Below are 24,508 nucleotides of genomic sequence, written 5' to 3'. Positions count from 1 at the left end.
AGCAGTGTCCTTACATGAGAAATATGGCAACATGATCATTTTTGGTGTGGCAATTTAAATGCAGCAGGTGAGTATCAGTATTTTTTGCCCCATTGTCAGTCACCCTACCGCCATCATCGACTGACAGTCAGCAGGCCTCCATTGCACTGCCAGCTCTACCGAGAAAACTTATGTAATTGCCATGTCATCAGAATTATATAATTACCTAATTTAATCCTGATGCACTCACAGAACACCATTATGGTGTCATGGTGTCTTTCCCCCCTATTTACACTAAAGATCAAGGATTTATAAAAGGCTAATTTATGATTGAATTACTGAATTTTGTGGCATTCCCCGTCTTCTTATGTGACAGCAATATATCACAGACTTTCTATGAGGTTTACATATACTTGCCATTAGTTATATTATTGCAAAATCCAAGGCCCAAACCACTGTTTAGTATATCCAAAATGCCGATGCTGTCTCTTAATCCCAATTTCAGAGGTTTGTTTAGTAAAAGGTGTAGTTTAACAGTTATTCATAACTGGCAGTATGGCTCCACTCTATGGCCTGGCTCAACTATGCTCATACTTTAAAAAAAGCGTAAAGTAGGGAGATCAGATTCAAGACCAACTGTACAAAATGGAGCAGGCAAGTCAGACACATCTTTGAAAACTCCTAGGATTGAAGTGGGGTGCATGCCCTATATTAGATTTGCCAAAATGATGCATAGAAGGATGTAAGATGAACCATGAACTGACATGAGGTGGCATTTAGATCAGCTGATCTATCAGGAAAAACAAGTGGCTTGCTTGAGCTAAACTAGCGTTTGATGTGACTGTAACAGAGATGTCTTAGCTGTTAGATGACCAGAAACAATAAGCCAAAACAAGTGACACAGATCGGCTCAAATCAAACTGCTAGAACTCATGATTCAAGGTTAACCCAGTGAAAACAAAGAGACCGGAGTCATTTAATCAGGCAAACGCACACATGTCACTGTCTTGGATTTTCACAATTTGTTTTCACAATAAAGAGGAAACTCCTCTGTAATCCCCCCCTCTTTTTTTAAATCTGATTTACAGCATTAATCTTGTTGCCACCTAATGACCTCACCAGGACACTTAGGACGTTAATTCAGGGCAAATACACTGTTACAGCTATTTATAAAGTGACAAGCTGCGGATGTGGCCCACATAAGATGAGGCTCGGATAGTTTTTCTGATATAATTCCCTCCTAGATGTGACCAACTTTCCAGACTACAGACAGTCTTCCTCTTGAGCAATAAATATGACTGTGTTTTTAATACATTTTAAAATTATGACCATAAACTTTAAGCAAGCGATGGCCATTGAGATAATCCAGGGACATTTCTGCCTTTACAGACTTGACAGGAGGTCATATCTTAATGTGTTATTTATGTTCAGGTCTGAAACATGGAGTATGTCAGAGGGTTTTTTTTGTTCAAATTGCTGCAACTGCTACCATATTTAACATGAACCCATAAGCTATACTGTATGTTCTTTCGCGTGTTGGTTGACTCTGCTGGTTAATTGTTTATGTTTACATTCACCCTTCTAATCTGAAGGTCAGATTGATCAGTCTATTGCTAATAAGCCAGCTCAAGGGAATTCGCCAGAGAGACGTCATCAGAAGCATTGACAGGAGCTCTCAGGCCGGCGCTGGCTGTCGATTTCTTGCAAATAGGGCACGCAGCATGGACTAAACAGTCACCATCCACCATCCGCATCCAGTGAAATTTCTTTGTGATCATAGCAAAAGTTTAGAGATGATACTGGTGAAATTAAGAAGATATTTTTAGAAGGAAGCTACAAATATGGACTCGGCTTTATAGGATTTTACAGCTAATAAGAATTAAAATTAATTTTTTGCCTTTCTTTGACAACAAGATTGATTTTTACAGAAAATTGTAATTGTTGAACTAAAATTAATTTGCTATGAAGGAAAAAGGGATAACCCTCAATTTTATTCCAAACTCCAGCTTTGTGGCATTTTGATTGGCTAATGTGGAAAAAGCCCAGAGGCTTGGGACACTTCCTATGCAGAAACAAATCAAATCGGCCCACTGCCTCCCAGCGGATGTGCGAGATCAATCTGTTGCATTCAGCATGGATGAGACTAGGATCAGTCTGTGCTGTGGATGGAAAATAGCTAAATTTGCAGATAGCCGTGTCAACCTGCAAAACAGAAGTTCAGCTATTACTCAGCTACATTGATCAGATCTGTGGCTTAATAGTATTTTGTGCATATAAATGCGGAATTAGAGGCATTGCATGGTGCATATCCTCTGCATATTGCATCTAGAATATTGGTTTGTTACGCAATTTGTTTTACTGAGCAGCACATATATCATTTCAACTGAAGCATCTAAGAGAATATGAGAGCATCTCCATTCAAAATAAAGTCTTAGCAAAGGATTTGAGTAGCAGAGCTACGCATTCTGATATTATACTGTTACATATCAACACTTTCCCTTGAGACATTGTACACCGCAGAATTTATTTCCCACAGTTTACGGAAAAAGGCAGAGAAAAGTGAAGTCGAAATTCTTTCCATTGTGTCATTAAAAATTATATCCAGTTAAGCCACCTGCCACTGTGGGCTTTCACAGAAGTGGAGTGGATCAGTTTGTTGAAATACAGAAATTGATGGCGTTAGCTTTGACAGCTGGAAATTTGGGTCACAGCACCACACAGCTCTTTATAAAGTTTTGCTGGGAAAAGCGACAGAGCAGGATGGATAGTTAGTCAGATCACAAGATCATGCAGACACAATATCTCCATGATGCGGAGTTTACAATTAATGCATCAACTTCACAATGATTTCATTTTATTAATTTTTTTATTGAAAAAAGGACAAACTGTTTTCAACAACTGCAATATCAGAATACAGTATTTGCATTATAATTTACAAAAGATTAAAAAAAAAATCTGTTCAGTCTGTGGTTTGTGCAGGAAGGTGGGAAGACCCTGGTAGAAAAATAAAAATCTAAGACAGGAGAAGTGCCCATGTGAGATTTCCTTACCAAAAAAGCATTACAGTGTTCTGGCATCCACTGACATTATCCACGCTCGAATGTGTCATAATAACTCCTAGAGTAATAGGTAAAGCTTAATGTTACGTAAGACTGAAGTCAAGCCCTCTCCATCCGGCCAGGATTTCTGATTGTAAGTGAATTATTAGTCCTGATCTTTCATAAGACAAAGCAGGGGTCCATTCAGAAATGACAAATAACTTCACAAGACCCACAGTAAGGAAGCTAAAAGGTTAAAAAATTCCAAATTCTGCAAATCTCCCAAGTTGCCAAGAACACTGATGTTAAAATAACATGTTAAAAAGCTATTCAAATAATTCAGTGTTTCAAAAGCCAAGCTCTGTTAGATGAGGATCAGTTCAAGTTTCCAATTAACTAACAGATGTGTTACAGTTGCCTCTTATTAATATGTGCACATCTGGCTTTTAGGGAAATAACCTAGTTTCTGCTCTTACTGGGAGGAAAAATCTCAAATGAGGAAGAAAGTGCACTAAAGCTTTGGAAAACACACCGACAAGAGTCATGCTTGTCTATAGCTAGAAATAAAACTATAGGCTGCATCGGCAAACTTCAAAACGCTTTAAAACACAAATAATACATTTTGGCTTCTAGATTTCTGTCTGACATACAATATGTAACTTAGCAGCAGCTGTCATCAACATTCATAGCCTTGGCTAAAGGTTGAGCTTCCTGTCACTTTCCACCACTGAACAGTATTGCACATTACAACACAGAGACCTGTAAGAAGTGGCAGTATATTGCACAATGAATCACATCTTAATGCTACTCCTTCTGCTTTACATCTAATGCATTGTGTGCGTAGTCGAAGCCAAACCACCTGAGTGCCTCTACTGGGACTAAAACTTCTGTTAAGGCACACATTGCAAGAGATGCTCTATAGACAAGATGATAGGTTGAGGACAGCAGTGTACTTATGCCCGTAATCTGTGCAAGACATAATTTTAATCCTCAATCGAGCTTTCAGACCAACACATTGAAGAATACTGCAAATAAACTTCGCTAAGAGACCAGCTCATTAACAAATGATACCTTGTTTATTTAATGGTGGTTGAACTTGTAAAAATGTTATAGCCTGTTAAACAAAAATGTTGTCATTAAATGTATGATTAGAAATTTATAGGTTTGGGTTGTTGCTGCAAAGAATGATGAAAACATGTGTTTCAAATAATTCCTTGTTTTTTATATATGTATAAAATTACATATATATAAAATTAGTCTAGCTAATCACACCTTGTGACATTTATTCCACAAGGATGAGGTATTACACCATAGATGAACCCCATGCAAAAAGTGCAAACTACGAATATGCAATTGATTAAATAGGCAAATTTAGTCATTAAATGAACTGACTATTCTAGTCAAATGTTTTACGGTGGATAATATTCTGCATTGTGCACGAAAACAAACTGCACAGTGTGTATTAGCGAAGGCATCGTTCCCATTTTATTCCTCTGGCACCATGCAACCAGTTAATCTCTCACCACTTTCACCATACACAACACATTTGTCTGTACGTGTTGTTTCATGTGAGAGCTTCTGCATACTGAGAAGTTCATACTCAAATTGCAGGGTTTATTTGCCCTGTATTTTCAAACACAGCAATAGAGACCCAAGTCATACGAAGCTTCACGTACCCTGTGACAGTTTTTAACCTGGGTTCATATTTCTGATTCTGCCGTCAAAGGCCTTGACTCTAAAGGCAAAGAGTCAAGGTTGCATTCAGAGTCTAACACCTCATCTGTGTTTCTGTCCTCAAGTGCGCAAACCTCAACACCCCTCATTACCATGTTTTCCTCCACCTCAAACTCCTCCTCCATTTCAACTTTTTCAAGAGCCACTTCATTCTCATAACAAAAGGAGTTCCTCGAGCTAGAGGCAGTGGACTTCTTCTCAGCCAGTTCCCTGGCACTACAGCTGGGCGTGCTGGGCACCTCATAGGTGTTGTCAAAGCGAGAATAGTCCACTTTATAGTAGTTCTTTTCTTCAAAGAGCACTGGCTCAAAGCGGTGGCCCCAGAGGATCTCACTGGCAATATAGGAGCTCCGACACTGAGTAGTCATGGCTGTGGCCTCGACCATGCCCTCGAGGATCACCACTATCTCAAACTCTGATGTTTCCAACTCCTGCTTGCTCAGCTCATAAAATGGGCTGTCCTCATCAATTTCATGAACAATGGTAATTGGAGAAACCAAGAAAATTCGGTCAATGCCACTGTCAAAGCCTACGTCAATGTCTACCTGATCCAGAGGGATGAACTCTCCCTCGGCAGTGGTACGGGACTTGAGGAGTTGGGCCCTTACGTGGGCCTCCACCAGGTGACTCTTCCTCAGGTTTCCCACCCGCCACATCAGGCAAAGCTTGCCGTCCCTCATGGCCACTGTAGCATAGTGACTGAACACCAACGTCTCATTCCTCTTTTTGGGCTTTGCCATCTTGGCCATGACGGCACCGATGATAAAAGCATCAATGATGCAACCTACGATGCTTTGGAAGACGACCATAAAAACAGCAATGGGGCATTCCTCCGTCACATAGCGATAACCGTAGCCAATTGTGGTTTGTGTCTCCACTGAGAACAAAAAAGCAGCAGTAAAACTGTCCACGTTGGAAACACACATCTGCGTCTCATTCTCCAAGTCCCCATAAGAGAGAGCCACCAACCAAAAGACAAAGCCAAAAAACAGCCATGACAGCAGGAAAGAAAGGCAGAATATGACCAGCATCCAGCGCCAGCGAATGTCCACGCAGGTGGTGAAGATATCTGCCAGGTAACGCTGGCCTTTCTCGCTCATATTGATAAACTGCACATTGCAGTGGCCATCCTTCCTGACGAAGCGGCTCTGGTGGTGGTGCTGCGTATGCCCCTTGTTGACGTTGCCATTGCCGTAGCCATTTGGCATGGCAATATTCGCTAGCTTCATGCCATCTTCCTCAGAGGACACAATGCTGTAACGGTGGCCTCTCACACTCCCCATAGTTTCCTCTTGGGAGGGCTGGGCCGATTCTGCTTTGGAAAACAGTCTAAGTTTTTGGTAGAAGCGTTGGAGAAACAGTTTTAAATGATCTTGAGGACAAACTTGTGCAGAAAATGTGGGAAACAGGATTCAGTCCTGTGAGGGACGGGGGAGACTAGGTCTGTGCTTCTCTGCCAGTGATGAGCACTGTTGGTGAGGGCTGGTCACTCTTCTTTGATGCCTGGCTTGGACCTCATTAGTAAAGTGGGCTGTGGAAATTATAGACAGAGAGACAACATAGATCAGCACAGCTAGGTGTGTGGTAGCTGTTAAATAAATAATGCAGTGCACATCTAAAGTTAATAGCACAATTCTAGTATACTCTCAGAAAATGCATAAACTGAGCAGTCAGAAAGCACAGTCAACAGATTAGGTAAATTAGCAGTAATAGAAGGAAAGCATTAGACACCTGGCAAAGTAGGAAATTATGTTTACACTGCTTAATATAAGTATTAATTAGGGCGGGCCCTTCCTTGGGGAACGGAGTCAAATTATAGATCAAGTTCATGTTAATCTAGTAAATCTCTTAAAGAAAAATACATTACAAGCTGCAGCTCTGGACAGACATAACAGAATCATATGTTGCATGCATGTAAAAACCTATAGCACATTCACAAGCTATTACATGTCATTACTGAGCGAATACAGAGTTGCCCTGAACCACAATTAATGAAGCAGTAGCCTTGCTTTATATGTAATAGAACAACAAGGACAGCTAAATTAGAAAAGCTATTGACTTGATGTGTGTGGCATGAGAGGTCCATTAAAATACAACACCACAGGCTACAAAAGGTTATGGACAGCCAGACACGCTCTGGTGGTGCCAAAATAAATCACTGCTCCACTTTTAAAACTCATTATCTCATCAGAGATTCACATCTGAAGTGCATAAATGAAGTCCAGAGCCCTTTTCAGTGAATATTCTGATTGTTCTTAACTCTGAAATTGTAGCTCGTTAAAAAAAACAACAACAACAAAGCTCTTCGATAGTCATTCAAGTCATTTAAATTGTTTTGGATATTGTCAAAGGTCACATGGGATAAGATTTGCTGGACGTGGTTTCCCTGCATCATCTCTGTTTTCTCAACTTATTATGATGTCATTGTGGGGTCAACTTGAAACAGCAACAGGCCACTCATAATATGAGGCACCATTTACACAGAGCAAAGCATGCCAAAACATTATGTTTAATAGGTTTCAAGGTTTCAATGTATTTTACTTGGTATTTTCAGGAAATTTAAACCATGCTTGTTCCAAGTTTTAAATGTTTTATCTTATTTTGTTTTCTCCCATACACTTGCAAGGAGTCTTATACAAGCAATTATACTGGTGTATTGTGGGACACAAACTCAAACACTTGGATGGCGTCTCCAGCTTTGCAAGTCCTGATAAACCTGCACTGAGTGCATTGCAAGCTTCCTTCCTTATTGCACTATTCAGTACTTTCCCGCTCAGTTAGCTTTTATCTGCTCAGTATCACATCACTTATTACAGCAGGTTGTTTCATGGTGACAGAAAAGGCTTCCAAAGGCTGCACAACCTGGGATTGTTTGTTTTGCATGTGTTCTCATTTAGAGCTAACAGCTGAGGCAGATGGAAACTGGTTACATAAAGGTGGTCTATTTTTCATCACACAAATCGATATATATATATACATACATACATACATACATACATACATATATGTATGTGTATATATACATATATATAGATATAGATATACATATGTATGTATGCTGTATGTTATTTCCTTTTTTATTAGACAGTTAACAACATGTTTATCACGCGCCAACTACAGAGTTAAGAGTTTAGTTCAAATCAAAGACAATCCTTGCAGAACATCCAGTTCACATCCTGCAGTCTCTGAAACCACACTGCAACAACAATAATATTGTTGCAGAAAGTGGTATTACTTTCTGATCAAAACTTTTTATTCCTTAAAAACCGTGAAAAGTCATTTTTCACGTTTTTAACATCAACACGCACATTCAACTACTCCCAATGTCCCCACATCCATAACTACACAGAACATTCCCACAACACATGTTTTTACCTACCTGTTAGTCCTTGGCTGCAAATAGGATCGTTTCTTGTCGCAGTAAGTTCCATATGTGCGCCAGATATGCGCACTTTGCCCTTTTTTAAATCTCGACGTTCTGTTAGTATTTTTTTCTGGCTTCTCGTGTGGAGCTGTAAATTCTGCCATAACCCTCTCCAGCAATACTAGAGAAGATATTTGTGGTTGAAAAGACAGACTATAAAAAAACACGTGCGCATATCCCCGCCCCTGTGGCAGTGACAACCAATGGAAAGCTGCAGCGCCTGTTTAAGGTTTCTAGTCCAAAAAGAGGTTATATCGTTCTTATTTATTTATAGTTTATTTATTAATGTACTTTTTGGCAGACTGGGACACTCAGTGTACATCACTTTTAAAACTTCACGGTGAAACTGGAACCAAGCAACAAACATGCATGACGCTGGTCACAGGAATACAATGTAGGTAAGGTGGTAAGGTAAGGTGTTTGTTAATCGGTGTTTAAGTCTAAAGTAAATAAAGTGACTGTGCGAGAACGATATGACTGTATCTCTGACCTGCACAAAAATCTCTAGGACTGCAGGAATATTGAGTGGGTGAACACAAGGGGGAGGTAAAGAGCTACAAAGGTAATTACATACACAGGACTCAAAGTAGTTTTTATGACTGGTACTATTTTTATCATGCAATTAGAAATAAAACCCATTTTAAAATGACCAAAGAGAAGATTTTTCCAGTTTATTTCACTTACACTTTCATTTTACATGGCAGAAGCAAACATGAATTTCTGAATGCTGTATTATATGATTTTACATTGGCTATAAACATATTTACAAAAGCTCACCTTATCACATAATCTTTATGGGAACAGTGAAAGTTGCATTTTAATTTCATTTTGATTTCTTTTGTCATTTCATCTACAAAAATGTTTGCAGGATCATCTCCTCATTGATGTTAAGATTCACCTGAGCAATGTGTCTGTTTCTCTTCCCTATTGGTATAAGTGTGGTGCCATCTGCAGGACGTCCCCTCCTGTTGTATTCCTCTGCACTGAGGAAAGGCACCGGCACCCATGTGGTCACATGAAAAAGACTGAAGTCCACCTTGTAGTGTTTCTTGCCCATTTTCAGCACGTCCTGGAAACGCTGGCCCCAGCGGATGTCTGCTGATGTGTAGGAAGCACGTGTTTGGTGGAGTATTCCTGTGGAGTCCCCTGTGTAGGTGAAAGAAACTACCAGCTCAAAGCGATTGTCCCGCAGGTTATCAGGACCCATGTTGTACAGGGGACTGCCAGGCTCTAGCTTGTGAATAATAGTGGTAGGTGTGGCGAGGACAATCTCCCGTTCCTCTATATCTAAGTCCTGGTAAGTGATTACAAGTGACCCCACTGGCTGTTTTACATAGCGGATTAACTGGACCCTGACGACCCCCTCCAGGATGTGATTACCTCTGAAGTCCCCGAGGCGCCATGACAGACACAGAACCCTGTCTCGTAAGTTGACCACCGCGCATCTGCTGAAACCCACCGTCTGGGCTCTCTTACGAGCAGATGCCATCTTAGCTACAACAACGCCAATGACAACTGTGTCAAGAAGACAGCTAAACACAGTTTGAATCGTCACCACAATGATAGCTACAATAGAGTTTTCGGTTACATGCCTGTAGCCGTAACCAATAGTCGCCCCGGTCTCCATTGAGAACAAAAATGCCCCAGTGAAGTCGCGCACATTTGAAACACAGAGATCGTCATCTGCATTATCACTGTCTCCATTTACATGGGCAATTAACCAATAACACAGACCAAAAAGAAGCCAAGACACAATATTATTAAGGGAGAAAATAAGGAACATCATTCTCCAGCGGATCTCTACAAGACTGGTGAAGATGTCGATCCAATATGTGGTCCAGTCTCCAGGGGCCTGTTGAAACATCACAGGGAATTTGCCATCTTTTTGCATGTAGCGGAGACTCTTTTCCTTCTTTGCATTTTGCCTGCCCAGCGTGTGGACTGTGGTGCAGCAGGTATCAATGACCTGCTCACTTCTTTCTGTGCTCATCTTGATTAAATCTAAAGTTCAGTCTCCTGCAGAAAGACAGAGATGACATGAAAATGCAGACTAAAATATCAAGTTTTTAGTTTACCTTGAATAACGTGTCATGTATTCATTCACTCATTACATGTGACTAAAATGTAGATGCAGACTCAAAACCTTCATGTTTTAGCAGCCACGGTCACTCTGTGCCTTTGGCTATTAGCAGAAAATGAGCAGGTGTGAAAAAATAGACCTCGTGATCACCTGCTTCTTGTTGGCTGATGATTAACTAAAAAGTTCCATTACAAAGCTTTCAATAAGCACTTATATGGCCACATTATAAAAAAGTGCAATTGTGAATAGGAATTTTTCTTTTCAGTTCTGTTAAATTACCAGCACTGAAAATAAGCCAGTTAATAAATCTACAGTTAGGCATAAAAAAATAGCGCTGTGGTCGCCCCTGGTCAGACTCATTAGTACAGATATGTGAAAAAAATTAATAAATCAGTCATCGTTCAGGGAATGATCAAACCACAAGCCGAGCATTGTAACTTGCACGCACACATTAATGTTTAAGTTTAGCCATCAATTGCATAGAAAGAGTTATATAAGACATTAAGAGAGGTCAGATATAATCCAGGTCCAAAACCATTTTTATCATATTGATACCAAATTGTTATTAGGGCAATTACACAGACTTATGTAAGCACGGCATGTTCCTCTGTTATATTGTAAGTATGCCATTTTCTTCCTCTTATGTTGTTTTTGTCTTGGACAAAACACCAGCTTTGTTTTACGGTAAAAAGAAAAACATGTATGTTTCTACCAGTGGAAAAAAAAGCCCAAAAAACAGTTACCAGGCAGATCTATGTCAATTTCATGGCATTTCAACAAGCTTCCATAAACACTAGTTTTCTGATCCTATTGTACTTGACCGTTATTTAAGTAAGAAGAATATTGCATTAACTTAGTTGGATCAATTTTTTTTTCAATTTCAATTTTCAACTGTTAATGATCAGAATTGTTAGATGTTACGCAGTGTGTATTTTTTTTTATCCTGTCAAGCTTAATATTCTGTTTGAGTGCCTGACATAATTCTTTCATAATGATACGTCCTTTACTGTATTGTTTGTGCATTTTTCTTTACTTTAACACATTTTGCTTGCTAAATTACTCACTGTTACAGACTTTGTTGCTTTATATAGATTAGGCCCCGACCATCCAACAAGATTAACTCAAGCTATGGGAAAACCTATTTTCCTCAGTGAAAAACCTCTTTTTAATCACTTCGGCTAATCTCTTTAGTTTTGAATTTTAGCCAAGTTTGCTGTCTTCCAGATGTGACAATGGCCAGCAGGGAGCAGTGACCAGTGTTTTGATAACAGAGTGCAAATGACTTCTGAGAAATTAAAGTCATAAAAAGTTAAGGCCAGCTACTGTAACTTTTCACTCGAATCCTAAGAACTTAAGTCTCGGTTTGTCTCGGTTAATTAAGCAAAAATCTTGACCTTAGTGCGGTGTAGTTATTAATCTGTGTTTGTTATCGAAAGGGTAAATAATTACTCACCAACAACCTCTAACAGTTTTCACCTCCAAATGTTACCTCAGATGTCAAACTTTAATCACACCTAGTAACACATAAAATAAGGCAAAGCCAAGACGGTTTTATCACTTTTTGTCTGCAGCACACACGCCTACTTCGGGTGTTATTGATATCATAAATGACACCTGACAATCAAAGGCACCGCTTTAAGCTTGTTACCAGTTTTGTTCTTCAGGATCTTAGTCACAGATCAATAAGCTATGTCCTTCCAGTGAGTGTTTTTATTACTTATTTGAATGAGCTGCGTGCTGTTGTTTATCTGCTCTCGAGATAAATGGCTACTCAATAGGTCTAATCTTACATCTCCTGTGGTTTAATTATGAAACCAAATAATGTTAATGTTTGTACAGTTGTGTCAATCAACATCATCTTCAAATCAGTGTTCATGACAGTTTAATAAATGTCAGCCCAAAAGATGAACTGTCTTATTTCTACTTTTTACTAAGTCTTCCATGGAAAACTATGTCAAGGTGATGTCTGCATTTTGGTATATGTTAAATTAATGCACAGAAAAAAACAGGAAAACAAGTGCAAAGGTATTTGGATTACAAGTAGGGGAATGCTAGACTCATATTTGCTGCAACAATCAGTCTGTTCCCTGAATGTCAAATGACAAGGACAGTCAGGTCTAAGAAAACTGAGACCACTCCCACCCTCGAGGAATTCTACAAGACAGTTGAAATGACACAGATCCAGTATGCTGTTAACTCATTGCAGTTTACAATGTATATATCACTATCGCTTGTTTTTAAATGTCTTTCCAAATTAGTTCCTTGTTTTTAGAGTAATAATAATAATAAAAGATTATTTAGGATCCACTTATTATAACTGAATGTCTCTTTTGTTTTCTGTGAGTTTTGTGAGCTTTACTTTTATAAACGTAGCCTCTTGTCTTTTAAATATTATCAATTATTAAGTAAAAGAAACTATGCACTTTTTTTCTATTAGCGTTTTTTTTGTAGCTCACAAAGTTAATTCTTTTATTAGAAAATATGATCATTCGATTAAAAACGCTGTCTTACACATTAGGTACCCCTTTAATAAACCCATTGCAAAGCACAAACATGTTCAACTTACTTGCAGAGTAGATCAGAGTACGTCAGGTGTCACAAGTCCATCAATTCCACCAAGCATAAGACGATGTGTTGCTCAAGTTGTGGTAACCTTCACATTTAGTTGGCTGCAAAGTGTGACATTGTAGGGGGCCGGCCTGGTCCTGAGGCAAAGTCCCATTTTTTTGCGATATCACTGCTAGCATGTCTCCTTGAACCCTTATTGGATACAAGAATTTATGACCTATGGAATATTTTAGAAGTTCCTTACGATAAAGCCTTAAAGCCTTTTCATGTTAAAATTCTGTGCTTTATTAGAAAAGAAGTTAACCTTTGCTCAGTCATGTAAAGGCTTTGTCATTGGCACACAGATTTTCTTTGTCTCAATTGTCCCCAATTTAGCTCTGATAAGACAAGGAAGATCACAGGTGAACCGAAAGTACACACTACGTTTCAAACCACTTTTACTGCAGTCATAAGAGCAAATTTAGCTGCAACAAGGTCAGCAACAGCAAAACAAACTTCTTGTGCTTTCAAAAATAGAACATGATCGTCCCTCCATTTCAAAACCTGCCTGATTCACGAAGCTGGTTTTCTAAAGTAATGTGTGAAGACAGAGATAAGAGACATTCCTCTGAGAGATAACCTGGAAGGGAAGTTCATCAGTGTGTCACTTGCAAGCAGCAGCTTTATATTGAATAAGTGAAAACAGACAGGAAATAGTATATCTATTTAACTACATGACTGATAACACAAAAATATGAAGGTTACACAAGGGTGTATTGATTGGTTTATTGATTTATTTACAGTTTCTCCCTCCACACTGTGCAGGGCCATACATGTCTTTATAGGCCTGTATGGCCCTGCACAGTGTGGAGGGAGAAACTGTAAATAAATAAGAGGTAAAAGTAAAAATGTAAACTAGTTAAAAGAAGATTTTGATCAGATAACCAATAAAATAAGCTCATACTGACTGTCAATTCAATTCATGTTTTTTAATACAGTGCCAAAATCACAACAACAGTCTCCTCAAGGTGCTCTATATTGTAAGATAGACCCTACAATAATACATACTGAGAAAAACACGACAATCATATGACCCCCTATGGTGACAGTGGGAAGGAAAAACTCACTTTTAACAGGAAGAAACCTCCAGCAGAACCAGGCTCGGGGAGGGGCGGGGCCATCTGCCACGACCAGGTGGGGTGAGAGAAGGAAGACTGGACAAAAGACATACTGTGGAAGACAGCCAGAGATTAATAACAAGTAGGATTCAATATATTCAATATTGAATACATAATTCAATGTCTGCAAGGCTACACATTATGACATACCTGAATTAAGATTAGAATTAAAGGGCCATGCAAGTGATGGGCCAAGATTAATTCACTTTATTTTCAAGACTATTAGAAAGCATGTAGACCAGGGGTCCCCAATCCCAGTCCACGAGGGCCGGTGTCCCTGCAGGTTTTAGATCTCATCCTGGGTCAACACACCTGAATCAAATGATTAGGTCATTACCAGGCCTTTGGAGAACTTCAAGACATGTTGAGGAACTAATTTATCCATTTAAATCAGCTGTGATGGATCAAGGACGCATCTAAAACCTGCAGGGACAACGGGACTCATGGACTGGGATTGGGGACCACTGATGTAGACTATGTGTCTGTGACTGAAAGGTATGTGACTGCTATGGATTAGGAGTGATGCTGTAGTGATCCACCACGAAAAAGTGGTAAGGAAACAATCAGATTAAAGACAATCTACAGAGTTTTTAAGAGAAAGCTTTGATTAAAAAAGAAGATGGTGTTTTGAGCTGGAAAAAGAGGCAAGAAGGGTTTAATTTAAGAGATGTTGTTAAATCATGTGTCAAGCATGCAAGGAGTTAAATGTACAGTAGCACATGCTTTCCAGCACATAAAATATTACTGAGGCCAAATTTGTTTTTTTGTTTGTTTGTTTTTTTAGAAATTTTAGTTTACTGGAACTATTATAACTATTTTCTTTATATTACAACTATGTAATCCAAATGCATATTAATTCAAATTTTCATTAACATAATATGACATAATTGCTGTACAATTCGAAATTTAAGGATGGCCTTAATTAAAATCAACACGCAGAGGCACAGCAGTTTGAAAGACAGAGAGATCTGTTTATTTTCGCATTGTTAATAATCCATAATTATACTGCCTATAGGGTACAGCAACAATATGTCTTTACATATGAAAAAATATGTATTGTACCAGCTCAATGCAGAATTTCGACTGAGCATTATGTAACTTAATAAGCTTCTGAGTGACTTCATCATGCAGCTGTCGAAACTAGATGTTTGATCAATGGTCACGCCTTTTTTCAACTTAACTTAAACCACAGATGTCTCAGATCTTTGTTCTGAATCTATGGCTGGCAGACCAGCCTCATTCAGCATTACTGTCTGTATTACTGGTTGCTTCAGTTCACTCTTATGTATGACATACACAGCCCATAGTTAGGCAGATTAGCATAGCTCTAATAACAAAAAGCAGCTGGAGCTACCTGTATCTGTCAGTAGGTAAAAATACACTGGAAATAAATGTGCTCTCTGTTTACACAGGATCACTCACGAACACACTGAACCCTCTGTAAATAACCATGTTATTGTGTTCCTAAAGGCTATTGTGCGTCAGTGTCTTGAAGCGTGCACACTCTAAGAGGTTACACGACATAGCTGGGTTATAAAAGTGACATGTTGGGCTGAACCTAAACAAGGACGATAGGACAGTTATGGTAAAAAGTTGCACACAACTGGTCGGTCAATTTGTAGTTTTTAGTTGGATATAAAGTCCGGTTTAGAGACTACAGAAATGCTGAAATTTCTTTCCCACAATTTAGTGAGGACTATGTTCTTACTGAGTGTAATAACTGTAGGTAAGTGCACCTTACTTTTGTCAAAGCTTATCCTACAAAATATATTGTAAGAGGGAGCAGAACAGTGAAAAAGTGTTGTAAAAAGTATTCAAACTTATGTTCAAACTTTCTCCAATTTTAGAACATGTGCATTCATCCAACTGCACAAGTCGCCGATGTCTGAGTAACGTGTTGATAGATAAAAATCTGTTGTCGCAGCCACAGAACAATAGCTGCACTCACGAAGTCCGAGTGCCAAAATTAGAGTACCAGACTCTGGAAGTTGTAAGTATTAACTTTTTGTAGTGGAGCTAATATATATATTTTCATTTCTCCATTTACACCTCTTTGGTGACTTTTCTGTATGACAGTTCTTTGTTACCTAATTTGTTTTCAACAGAACACAAAGCAACTCCGTCTACTAATTCTTCTACAAGCCTCGATCGTAAGCTTCAAAATACTTTTTAAAAAAGTAAAAAAAACAAACAAACCCCAAAACATTATTTTGAAAAAAATAAATTTTGATTTGAAAACACAGGAATGGGAAGATCCTGAGTTGGCGTGGGACACATCGGTGTACAAGTTTGATGAAGTAATTCTGCCAGTAGACAAAATCTGGACTCCAGAGCTCCTTGTAACAAACGCGTAAGTAGTTTCATCCAAGAGCCATCACTAAGCCAGTTCAAACAATGGCTAAAATTCTTCTGAGACATCACTTATCTCTTCTGTGTAGAATGACATCAACTCTGAAGCATGGCTCTGCTAATGTGCTGGTGTACAGTAACGGCACAGTGAAGGACGATCTGATCATAAATGCAGAAGTGAACTGTGAAGTTAACCTGTTCAACTATCCCTTCGCTTATGATGTGTGTCCTGTTGCAGTACAAGCCTGGGACACTGACAGTAAGCTCAGCAATTCACTAATATACTACATATGTGATCATTTCTGAGATGTGTTTTATAATGTCTCGTTTTCGCGTACTTTTTTGGCCATTTGTATAAGTTGAAATGTAAAATTTATGCATTACCATTTGAATGGAATTGTAATAATTTTAACAGTACGATAATCTCATAACAACACCGCTGATCACCGTTTATGATCAACGATCATAAAAGTGTAACATGGAAAAAAGCAGGGTAACTGCAGTTCTTCAATATAACTTAATTCATTGCAGGTCTTTGCTACCAGTTTTACTGCTTTTAATTTGTGTCTTACAATATTGCTAAGAAGTCACTCGATTACTGAAAAGAAATTATCTTTATGACTCTATTTTAAAATAAGCAATCTCAAAGCAGACTTAATTTTATTCAGAATGTGGTACAACACTGGTGTTTGGTGAAGTGAGACTAAGTGATAATAGTCACGGAGACTGGCAAACGATGGCTGCAATACTTCAGAAAAAACGAGATGACCGCAATTACATCCAGGTAAGTTCACCCAGGCCTGCCATTTTTTATACACCCCCCCCCCCCCCTTCCAGCAGTTAAAAACGAATTAGACTAAAAATAAATTAAATGATTATCATTGTGTTTTTTGAATTCCTGAAGTTTAGAAGACATATCCAGTGTCAACAAGGTTTGTTTCGGGGCCTTTACTGCAGTGACAAATTGTGTCACTGTCCAAAAATGAAAGAATCTGGCTGTACATAGACCCACTTTCTTTCATGGGGGTGGGGTGGGGGGGATTTGCTGGTTCTCTTGTCACATATGATGGTGACCCAACATTTTTTCAACAGCTAGGACGACCAAAGAAAGGACTTATCTTATTAACTGCTGCATCCTTAGATAACGTCCTTTTCATCTTTAAATTGAACACTGGCTAACATTTATATACATAGGTGTAAAAAAATGTCAAGTGTTACAAAGATTCTTTCAAAAATGAAAAGCCACTTACTTTATTTCCTTCTGCTATGTTTTCTGTTATACTCCTAAGGTGGAACTAAAACTCAAACCTACCAACCCGTTCTTAACATTGATGCTGCCCAGTTATTTGATCCTCTTTGTTGATATAGTCAGCTTTGCTCTGCCACTGCGAGGTGGAGGACGCAATGCTTTCAAGGTCACCCTGGTGCTCAGCTTCACCCTGTTTATCAATATCCTAAATAGCCAGCTCCCTGGAGACAGTGAATGCAGCCCAATAATCCGTGAGTCATGTTACAAGAGAAACATGTGCACAAACAAACCGTATACATGGCCTCACACTGGGTGTTAAATAAAAAACCTGACTAATTTGTTTGTGCTGCAGGACCCCACTTCTGTATTTGCCTGATCTTCTTGGTTGTGAGCATGCTGGTGTCCATGCTAACTACTAGGCTATCCCTAGAAGGCCAACTGGTTTTCTGCTGTTGGTCCAAAGGATCAGCCCCCAAAATTACAGAAAACAAGGAACAAAATGAGGATGAGGGTGAGGAAGACTTGACTGTAGAGCAAATCCTGCAAATATTGAAACTGTAAATTGTTACTATGTATGAGGTGTCTTGATGTTTATTGAGGCTTGATTTTTTTTTTAGTAATAATGGCATAACCTATTCTAACTATGATTTCAATCCCTCCAGAAACTAAAGCTGACATTAGCACCATCCAGCCGAATGGCTCAGAGAACAGTCGAATACTCAGAAAAGTGGCCAAATACTTGGAAACTCATGAGACCAACGAAGCGGAAAAGGAGAGACAACACAAGTTTGCCGACATGTTGGACAAGACTTTTTTCTGGATCTATTTCATTGGTGGCCTTGGATACCTTGTTATGATGACTGTAATAATGTTAAATTATAAATGTGAAGTTAACCATTTTGATTTCTGGTATAACTGATGTGCATTAAGAGCTGCTCTTAAAACCAAACTACATTTATTTAAAGCTAAATCTTAGGGTACATGTCAGCTGCAATGACTGATAAAAACCTCTGCATGTGTGTATTAGATTAGTTAAACCACACTGTCACTATGATATGCTAATTACAGATGTCTACAGATGTGTGCAAATGTGTAGTTGTACTGTGTCTTTGGGTGTTTAGCAAAAAAGATGTTATTGCATACTTCTAAAAATAAGAGAAATAAAGACATTTAACTTTCACCATGAACTAAAAATCATTTTTAGGGTTTCTTTATTGTGATTATATCCACATATTTACCAGATCTGCTAAACCCAAGTGTTCCTTTGTTGCCACCAAGTGGCTGAATGATTCACCTGCAGTCTGGCGACAACGTTATTAATCGATTTTCCTCTTTGACATATTTATGAGATTAGCTAGTAGCTGGACCTCTGTTTATCTGCACAACACTACTAAATTGTGAGGATGTTCATATTTAGAATTTGGGACGATATACAGTCATCAGGCACATTATTAGGTACAGCTTTCAAGTACTGGGTTGGGGTTTCTTTTGCCAGAACTGCCTTATTCATGGAATATTCAACACAGTGCTGGAAACTATCTTTAGAGGTTCTGGTCCACATTGACATGATACCATTACATGCTGGCTGGAGATTTGTCAGTTTCACTTCAATGGTGAAAATCTCTCCTTCCAGCACGTTCCAAAGATGCCCTATTGAGATTGCGATCAGGTGACTGCGCAGGCCATTTGAGTACAGTGAACTCTTTGTCATGTTCAGGAAACCAGTTTGAGATCATTTCAGCTTCGTGGCAGTGGGTACTAAGGGACCCAAAGTGTGCCAAGAAATGATCCTGTATACCATTACGCCGCCACCTCCTTGACAGGAGGCAAGATGAATCCATACTTTCATGCTGTTTATGCCATATTCTAACCTAGTATCGGAGTGCTACAGCAGAAATTGAGACAATCGTCTATTGTTCAATTTGCATGAAAATTGTAGCCACAGTTTCCTCCTCTTAGCTGGCAACAGTGGCACCTGGTTTGGACTTCTGTATGCCTTGGTAATAACAAGTGGTTATTTGTTTGACTTACTGTTACTTTTCCTTGCGTTAATGAGCAGCTAAGAAAGTCAATACCCATTTCATAGTTTTGACATTCTTATTGGTGGAAAGCACCACAAGATAATAGTCCCTGGCTCTATGAAATCTGATGGGTCACATGACGAAATCTCATGACACATACAAGAGTGTTTTAAGAGAGTATAGACATGCTGAATCTTTCCTAAGCCTTTTAAATACTTTTTGACGACAATAATATATTTGGACTACCACAATGGTAAGATTCAAATTTCAACCCAAAAATGACAGTAAACCTTTATTTTCTTATTTACCATAACATATAATTTCCCATAAACATACCTTAACAAAAATGACCAACTTTTGTATAAATTTACAGCTAAACTGCAAAACACTTTGTCTTTACAATACCCAATATCAAACACCATAAAAAGGGTAGGTAGCAGGTAATTACATACATTTTCCCAATAATGCACAGTAAAATGTATTTTTCCATGAGGCTACAAAAATGCATGAGTTGTCAAAGGCTACAAAGTGGCACACCCTCAAGATAAAAGGAATGATTTCCTTATCCAAATCCTCTTCCTGGAATTGAAATCACCCATGTGCTGTGAAAGAAGACCAAACACCTTTTTTTTTTAATAAGAAACAGGCCCATCCAGCAGCTGACTTCAAAAACTTTCTGGTTGCTTCGTTGCCTTTGTTTTAAAAAAGAAAAAAAAAAGAGGAAAATATTAATGTAAAAGTTCATTAGACAAACTACAGAAAAGAAGGGCTAATGTATGATGATTCACATACCCGTTTAAGAATCTGGACACCGAGATAGTTCTTTGCCATGTTTCTCAGGTTAGACTTTCTACCCACCTTGCACCTGACATAACCATACAGGTTTGCCCATTGTAAAACCAAGCCCAATATTACCACAACCTGGAGGAAACAAGAAGTAGATGTCAGCCAATAATCAGCAGCTATTTAAGTTGTCAGGAATGTGTCTTACACGCTGAAACTCTAAACTGACCAGCCATTTAATATTAAAGGAGAAGACAGTGCTGAACACAAACAGGATCCAGAAAATGGGGCAGACAAGAAGGCCGAGCCAGAATACCCGGGATTCTGCGCTGGACTTTGTGTTTTTGCTGTGCGTCTGTTAAGAAAAGTAGACATATTTAAAGATATATATACACATGTTATATCACCATCAGTCAAATGAAAAAGGAAGATGTCACATAAATCTGTGCAGTCTGTCCTGTCCACCCCATGATTCAGTGGCTTGTAGAACCACTTTTAGCAGCAGTAAGTTAAAGAACTTGAAGTGATTGTTTTCTGGATGAGTTTCTCACAATGTTGTGTTGGACTCTTCTTTGTACCATTTGCTTCAATTCATTGAGGTTTTCGAGCTCTGAGTCTTTTCTTTGTGTGGTGTAGATCTGCTGTTGTGCTTAGGATCATTATCCTGACATATGGACCAATTTCAATACTTTAGCATCCAGAGGTGTTCACAGTTGACTCACTGACTGCAAGGTGCACAGGTCTTGTCAGTAAGTATATGTGGTGACATGTTGAGTTTGGTTTTCTTTAAATATGTCCAATGAACATTATTCCTAAAGACTTGTGGTTTGTTCAGATGGCCTAAGATACCAAGATACCAGAGAAGAGTTTTTTTCTCTCACAAAACCTTCCAAATAAGCCACACAGTAATTCTCTAAACATGCAAACTGAGGCCTGTAGAGTCTAAGATGTTGCAACTAGGTTGCATAGGTCAGATCGCATTATATGATCTGACCTTGGAGTGAATTTGCTGGCATGGCCACATATTAAAATCAACAGGTCAGCAAACTACCAACAGCTTTTTTAGAGGTTCTTACACTTGCTGATCAATTAATCAAGTACATTTGATTTAAAGAACTTGGATGTTTCTTACTCTTTTAATTCCAATGGAAGCAGTAAGAGTGTGGAAACTCTTTTTTTAGGTGACTGTATATTGTGGCTGTGTATGTACATTTTCCCTTGTTTTTCTATTTTTCCATCTATAAGCTGGTGGTTTAAACCTTTCATACCTGATGTCTGTGAAGGTTCTAAGTCATCCGGGTCATTGTAGTCTAAGGAAGCGGTCCCCAACTTTTTTTCCGCGACGGACCGGTTTATGTCCAACAATATTTTCACGGACCGGCCTTTAAGGTGTCATGGATGAATACAACAAAATAAAACCAGTACCGGTACCAAAGGAAAAAAAAGATTTATTCATAACATATGGGAAAAGACCCAGGGAAACCGGGTTAATGATAAAAACGATTCAAAAATAATGCTAAAAATCGATAAAACCCCTGAAAACCATTCAACAAGCTTCTTCGGCTTTGGTGGAGAGTCACACATTTTTAAGCTTAAAAACTTGTGACTCTCTCTTCTGTTCTTAGAACAGAAGAAGCTTCTCGGATGAGAGGTGAAACATCTTAAAGAAACTTAGAGAAGATCAGATTCTTTTCTTTCCAAGCTCCTTAGACCCATTCAAAGCTGATTAGTTCCTACTTGCCTTCTTTGACTCAAACACCCAGTGGCTCTTCCCATTTTCATCCACTTGATTCCACCATCGAAGACCCACCAACAATCTGCCGGATACATTCTAAAACCCACAAGGTAAATTGTCATAATCTTTTCCAGATGCATTTAGTAATTTTTTTCTAATAAATGATAAAGTAAAAAGATAAAAAATCTCAATGCAGTGGTAAATGGTAAATGGCCTGTATTTGTATAGCGCTTTACTAGTCCTTAAGGACCCCAAAGCGCTTTACACATCCAGTCATCCACACATTCACACACTGGTGATGGCAAGCTACATTGTAGCCACAGCCACCCTGGGGCGCACTGACAGAGGCGAGGCTGCCGGACTCTGACCACCACCAGTCGGCAACGGGTGAAGTGTCTTGCCCAAGGACACAACGACTGAGACTGTCGGAGCCAGGGCTCGAACCGGCAACCTTCCAATTACAAGATGAACTGCCAACTCTTGAGGCACGATCTATTCCCTTATAAAAAAAAAAAAATTATGCGTGGCAGCTACTTATATAACTGCATTTAGCCCTGTGGTGAAACGTTACCCACCTTGACAGTCCAGAAGTCACATGATAGCAGAAGTATGATGGTGACCATGCAGACAACAAAGCGACCGCTGAGAATGTCACAGAAGAGATAAACCAAGATGGCACTTGTTCGGAAGAAGAGATGGAAAAAAGACACCAGAGGATGTCTGAAACCCCCAAATGGAGAATTTAGTTCGTGGTTAAGGAGGTTTGGGCTAAAAAAAAACAAAAAAACACATTAAGTGCAACATCTTACCTCATTTTGGACCTTTTTCTCTGGTTATTCTCATCCTCTTCTCCAAAAAGAGGGGCATCCTGAGTGTCCTGAAACCAGAACAAAGTTAAACACACCGAGAAAAGTACCTGCTACGGCGCTTTACTCTTATTTGATAAATATTAAACAGTCTAAAACGCCTATTTCAAAAAATAATCTCTTCTAAATACTGATACAACTCAAATTTAAGCTCGATCACCTGTCTCTGCATTTTGGCACCAGAAAGCTCTACTTCCTGGTGACGTGTAGTAAACAAACCCGTGTGCTAAGGACCCCGCGAAGGTGTGGCTTTGAATTTGCCAGACACAAAGGTAAGCACAACACTCCCAAATACGTAGATTATCCGTTTATGTTTTAAGCTTGTTGTATTAATAAGTAGCCTATCTGCTGTACGGGCTCTGGGAAAGCGTTTTCTTTGTTGCGTTTTAACTTATTTGTTTTGTAATTTTTAAAAAGGGCAGTAAGGGCAAGGAACTCGAGAGGCGAAAGTTAATTGGTCATTACACTACAACACCGGCGCGTGTCAGAGCAGGTGAGTCGTCACAACTCTCTTTACAGTCACTGGGCCAGTACAAAGGTAACGCTGGGATGTATTTTTTCAATTATTATGGCATCTATAATCTATCTATAGTCTTCAAACAGAAGGGCGTAAACCCCCCAAAACTAATGCAGCCAGTGATTCGACATAAAAAAGTTCTGTATTTATAGCACCATTTAAATCGCTAGTGAAGTTAGAAATGTGAACATTTCTGACCGATTCTTTTCGTTTGTGTGTGTGGTGGTTGGGAGATGATTTTTTTCATTCGTTTTTTTTTTCTTAAGCTATACAGGAAAAGACGTGGGCAAAGCAGATCTGACTAGTCGTATTTATTGTAAGGTCTTCACTGTTTTCAATAGGGCTGTGCGATATGACCAAAATCTCATAACCCGATATAAGACATCTATCATCCCGATAACGATATAAATCACAAAAATATAACATTTTCTGTAAATTCTGTGAATCTCGGGCAGCTCGACTTGCGGGAAGTGTTTCCAGCTGCGCGTCATGTACCTGGAGTCGAGTGTTTTAACAGATGCATGAAACTATACATTTTAAGACATAAGTTGTAAAGGCCACCGTTTTCTTTGTGAGTATTTATTACACGGTGTGCCGCGGGGAAAAGCCTGTTCTAACGTTTGAGTCTAAGGTTTATTTTTTAGCACCTGGCGGCTTTTTTACTTCTCATCCGTAAATAATCTGCTCTTTCAAGTGATTCAGTTTATTTTGAAAAATCTCAACAGGATCTTGAGCTTTATTGTGAAAGTTTTATGTGGAACTTAAACAAGCGGACACGCGATGGCGTTACCGTCGTTGTTGCTAACCACAATGCATAAAAACAGGCGCTTGTCCGTCCCTAGTGTGGTCATATAAAATATAAGAGAAAGAGAGAACTTTAAGAAATTAATATAGCCACTACAGTGACCATCAAAACCATGAAAAAATGTTGCCGTAAACAGTTTATTTTGCGACACCACGAAACAAACAATAGCGTAAAATGAAACGATAGACGTTTTTATATCGTCC

General features: G+C 38.9%; 4 protein-coding genes across 5 annotated transcripts; 1 reads left to right on the top strand and 3 right to left on the bottom strand.

Annotated features, from left to right (window-relative positions):
* Window positions 1-2,832: 2,832 nt before the first annotated feature.
* LOC101472854 (inward rectifier potassium channel 2) lies at window positions 2,833-8,283 on the bottom strand. Its single transcript, XM_004559446.4, has 2 exons — window positions 8,131-8,283; window positions 2,833-6,282 (listed from the first exon to the last, which is right to left on the bottom strand). Exon 2 carries the CDS (start codon window positions 6,032-6,034, stop codon window positions 4,718-4,720), a length of 1,317 nt encoding a protein of 438 aa, XP_004559503.2. The 5' UTR covers window positions 6,035-6,282; window positions 8,131-8,283; the 3' UTR covers window positions 2,833-4,717.
* Window positions 8,284-8,831: 548 nt separating this feature from the next.
* LOC101472570 (inward rectifier potassium channel 16) lies at window positions 8,832-12,950 on the bottom strand. The gene is made up of 2 exons (XM_004559445.2): window positions 12,822-12,950; window positions 8,832-10,191 (listed from the first exon to the last, which is right to left on the bottom strand). Exon 2 carries the CDS (start codon window positions 10,163-10,165, stop codon window positions 9,026-9,028), a length of 1,140 nt encoding a protein of 379 aa, XP_004559502.2. The 5' UTR covers window positions 10,166-10,191; window positions 12,822-12,950; the 3' UTR covers window positions 8,832-9,025.
* A 2,636-nt stretch (window positions 12,951-15,586) lies between these two features.
* Window positions 15,587-18,756, top strand: LOC143418522 (ligand-gated cation channel ZACN-like). Its single transcript, XM_076883594.1, has 9 exons — window positions 15,587-15,706; window positions 15,828-15,970; window positions 16,086-16,130; window positions 16,224-16,330; window positions 16,419-16,588; window positions 16,998-17,113; window positions 17,619-17,829; window positions 17,931-18,089; window positions 18,241-18,756. The coding sequence occupies exons 1-9, from the start codon at window positions 15,643-15,645 to the stop codon at window positions 18,495-18,497; spliced, it is 1,272 nt and encodes a 423-aa protein (XP_076739709.1). The 5' UTR covers window positions 15,587-15,642; the 3' UTR covers window positions 18,498-18,756.
* A 1,122-nt stretch (window positions 18,757-19,878) lies between these two features.
* Window positions 19,879-23,289, bottom strand: zgc:112148 (Golgi apparatus membrane protein TVP23 homolog B). 2 transcript variants are annotated; one of them, XM_076883219.1, is made up of 8 exons: window positions 23,144-23,289; window positions 22,927-22,994; window positions 22,693-22,837; window positions 22,461-22,616; window positions 22,124-22,213; window positions 20,612-20,737; window positions 20,392-20,520; window positions 19,879-20,291 (listed from the first exon to the last, which is right to left on the bottom strand). In XM_076883219.1, the coding sequence occupies exons 1-8, from the start codon at window positions 23,153-23,155 to the stop codon at window positions 20,265-20,267; spliced, it is 753 nt and encodes a 250-aa protein (XP_076739334.1). In that variant the 5' UTR covers window positions 23,156-23,289; the 3' UTR covers window positions 19,879-20,264. The 2 variants fall into 2 exon arrangements, with proteins under 2 accessions (XP_076739334.1, XP_004559501.1); XM_004559444.4 differs by lacking the exon at window positions 22,461-22,616.
* Window positions 23,290-24,508: the final 1,219 nt, after the last annotated feature.

The sequence above is a fragment of the Maylandia zebra genome, linkage group LG4 (genome assembly GCF_041146795.1).
Source record: "Maylandia zebra isolate NMK-2024a linkage group LG4, Mzebra_GT3a, whole genome shotgun sequence".
Classification (NCBI taxonomy): Eukaryota; Metazoa; Chordata; class Actinopteri; order Cichliformes; family Cichlidae; genus Maylandia; species Maylandia zebra.
The sequence above is the reverse complement of the archived record's forward strand: the minus strand, read 5'-3'. Positions and strand labels throughout refer to the sequence as shown.

Bases quoted from the DNA above. Each gene is read 5' to 3' on its own strand.
- LOC101472854 (XM_004559446.4), bottom strand. From the start codon at position 6,034: ATGGGGAGTGTGAGAGGCCACCGTTACAGCATTGTGTCCTCTGAGGAA.
- LOC101472570 (XM_004559445.2), bottom strand. From the start codon at position 10,165: ATGAGCACAGAAAGAAGTGAGCAGGTCATTGATACCTGCTGCACCACA.
- LOC143418522 (XM_076883594.1), top strand. From the start codon at position 15,643: ATGCTGAAATTTCTTTCCCACAATTTAGTGAGGACTATGTTCTTACTG. The intron at 16,131-16,223 runs GTAAGCTTCAAA...TTGAAAACACAG, and splicing joins TTCTTCTACAAGCCTCGATC to GAATGGGAAGATCCTGAGTT. The intron at 17,114-17,618 runs GTAAGTTCACCC...TATACTCCTAAG, and splicing joins ATGACCGCAATTACATCCAG to GTGGAACTAAAACTCAAACC.
- zgc:112148 (XM_076883219.1), bottom strand. The intron at 22,838-22,926 runs GTAAGATGTTGC...TGGGGGTTTCAG, and splicing joins AGAAAAAGGTCCAAAATGAG to ACATCCTCTGGTGTCTTTTT. The intron at 20,521-20,611 runs GTCAGTTTAGAG...TGTTTCCTCCAG, and splicing joins CCTTTAATATTAAATGGCTG to GTTGTGGTAATATTGGGCTT.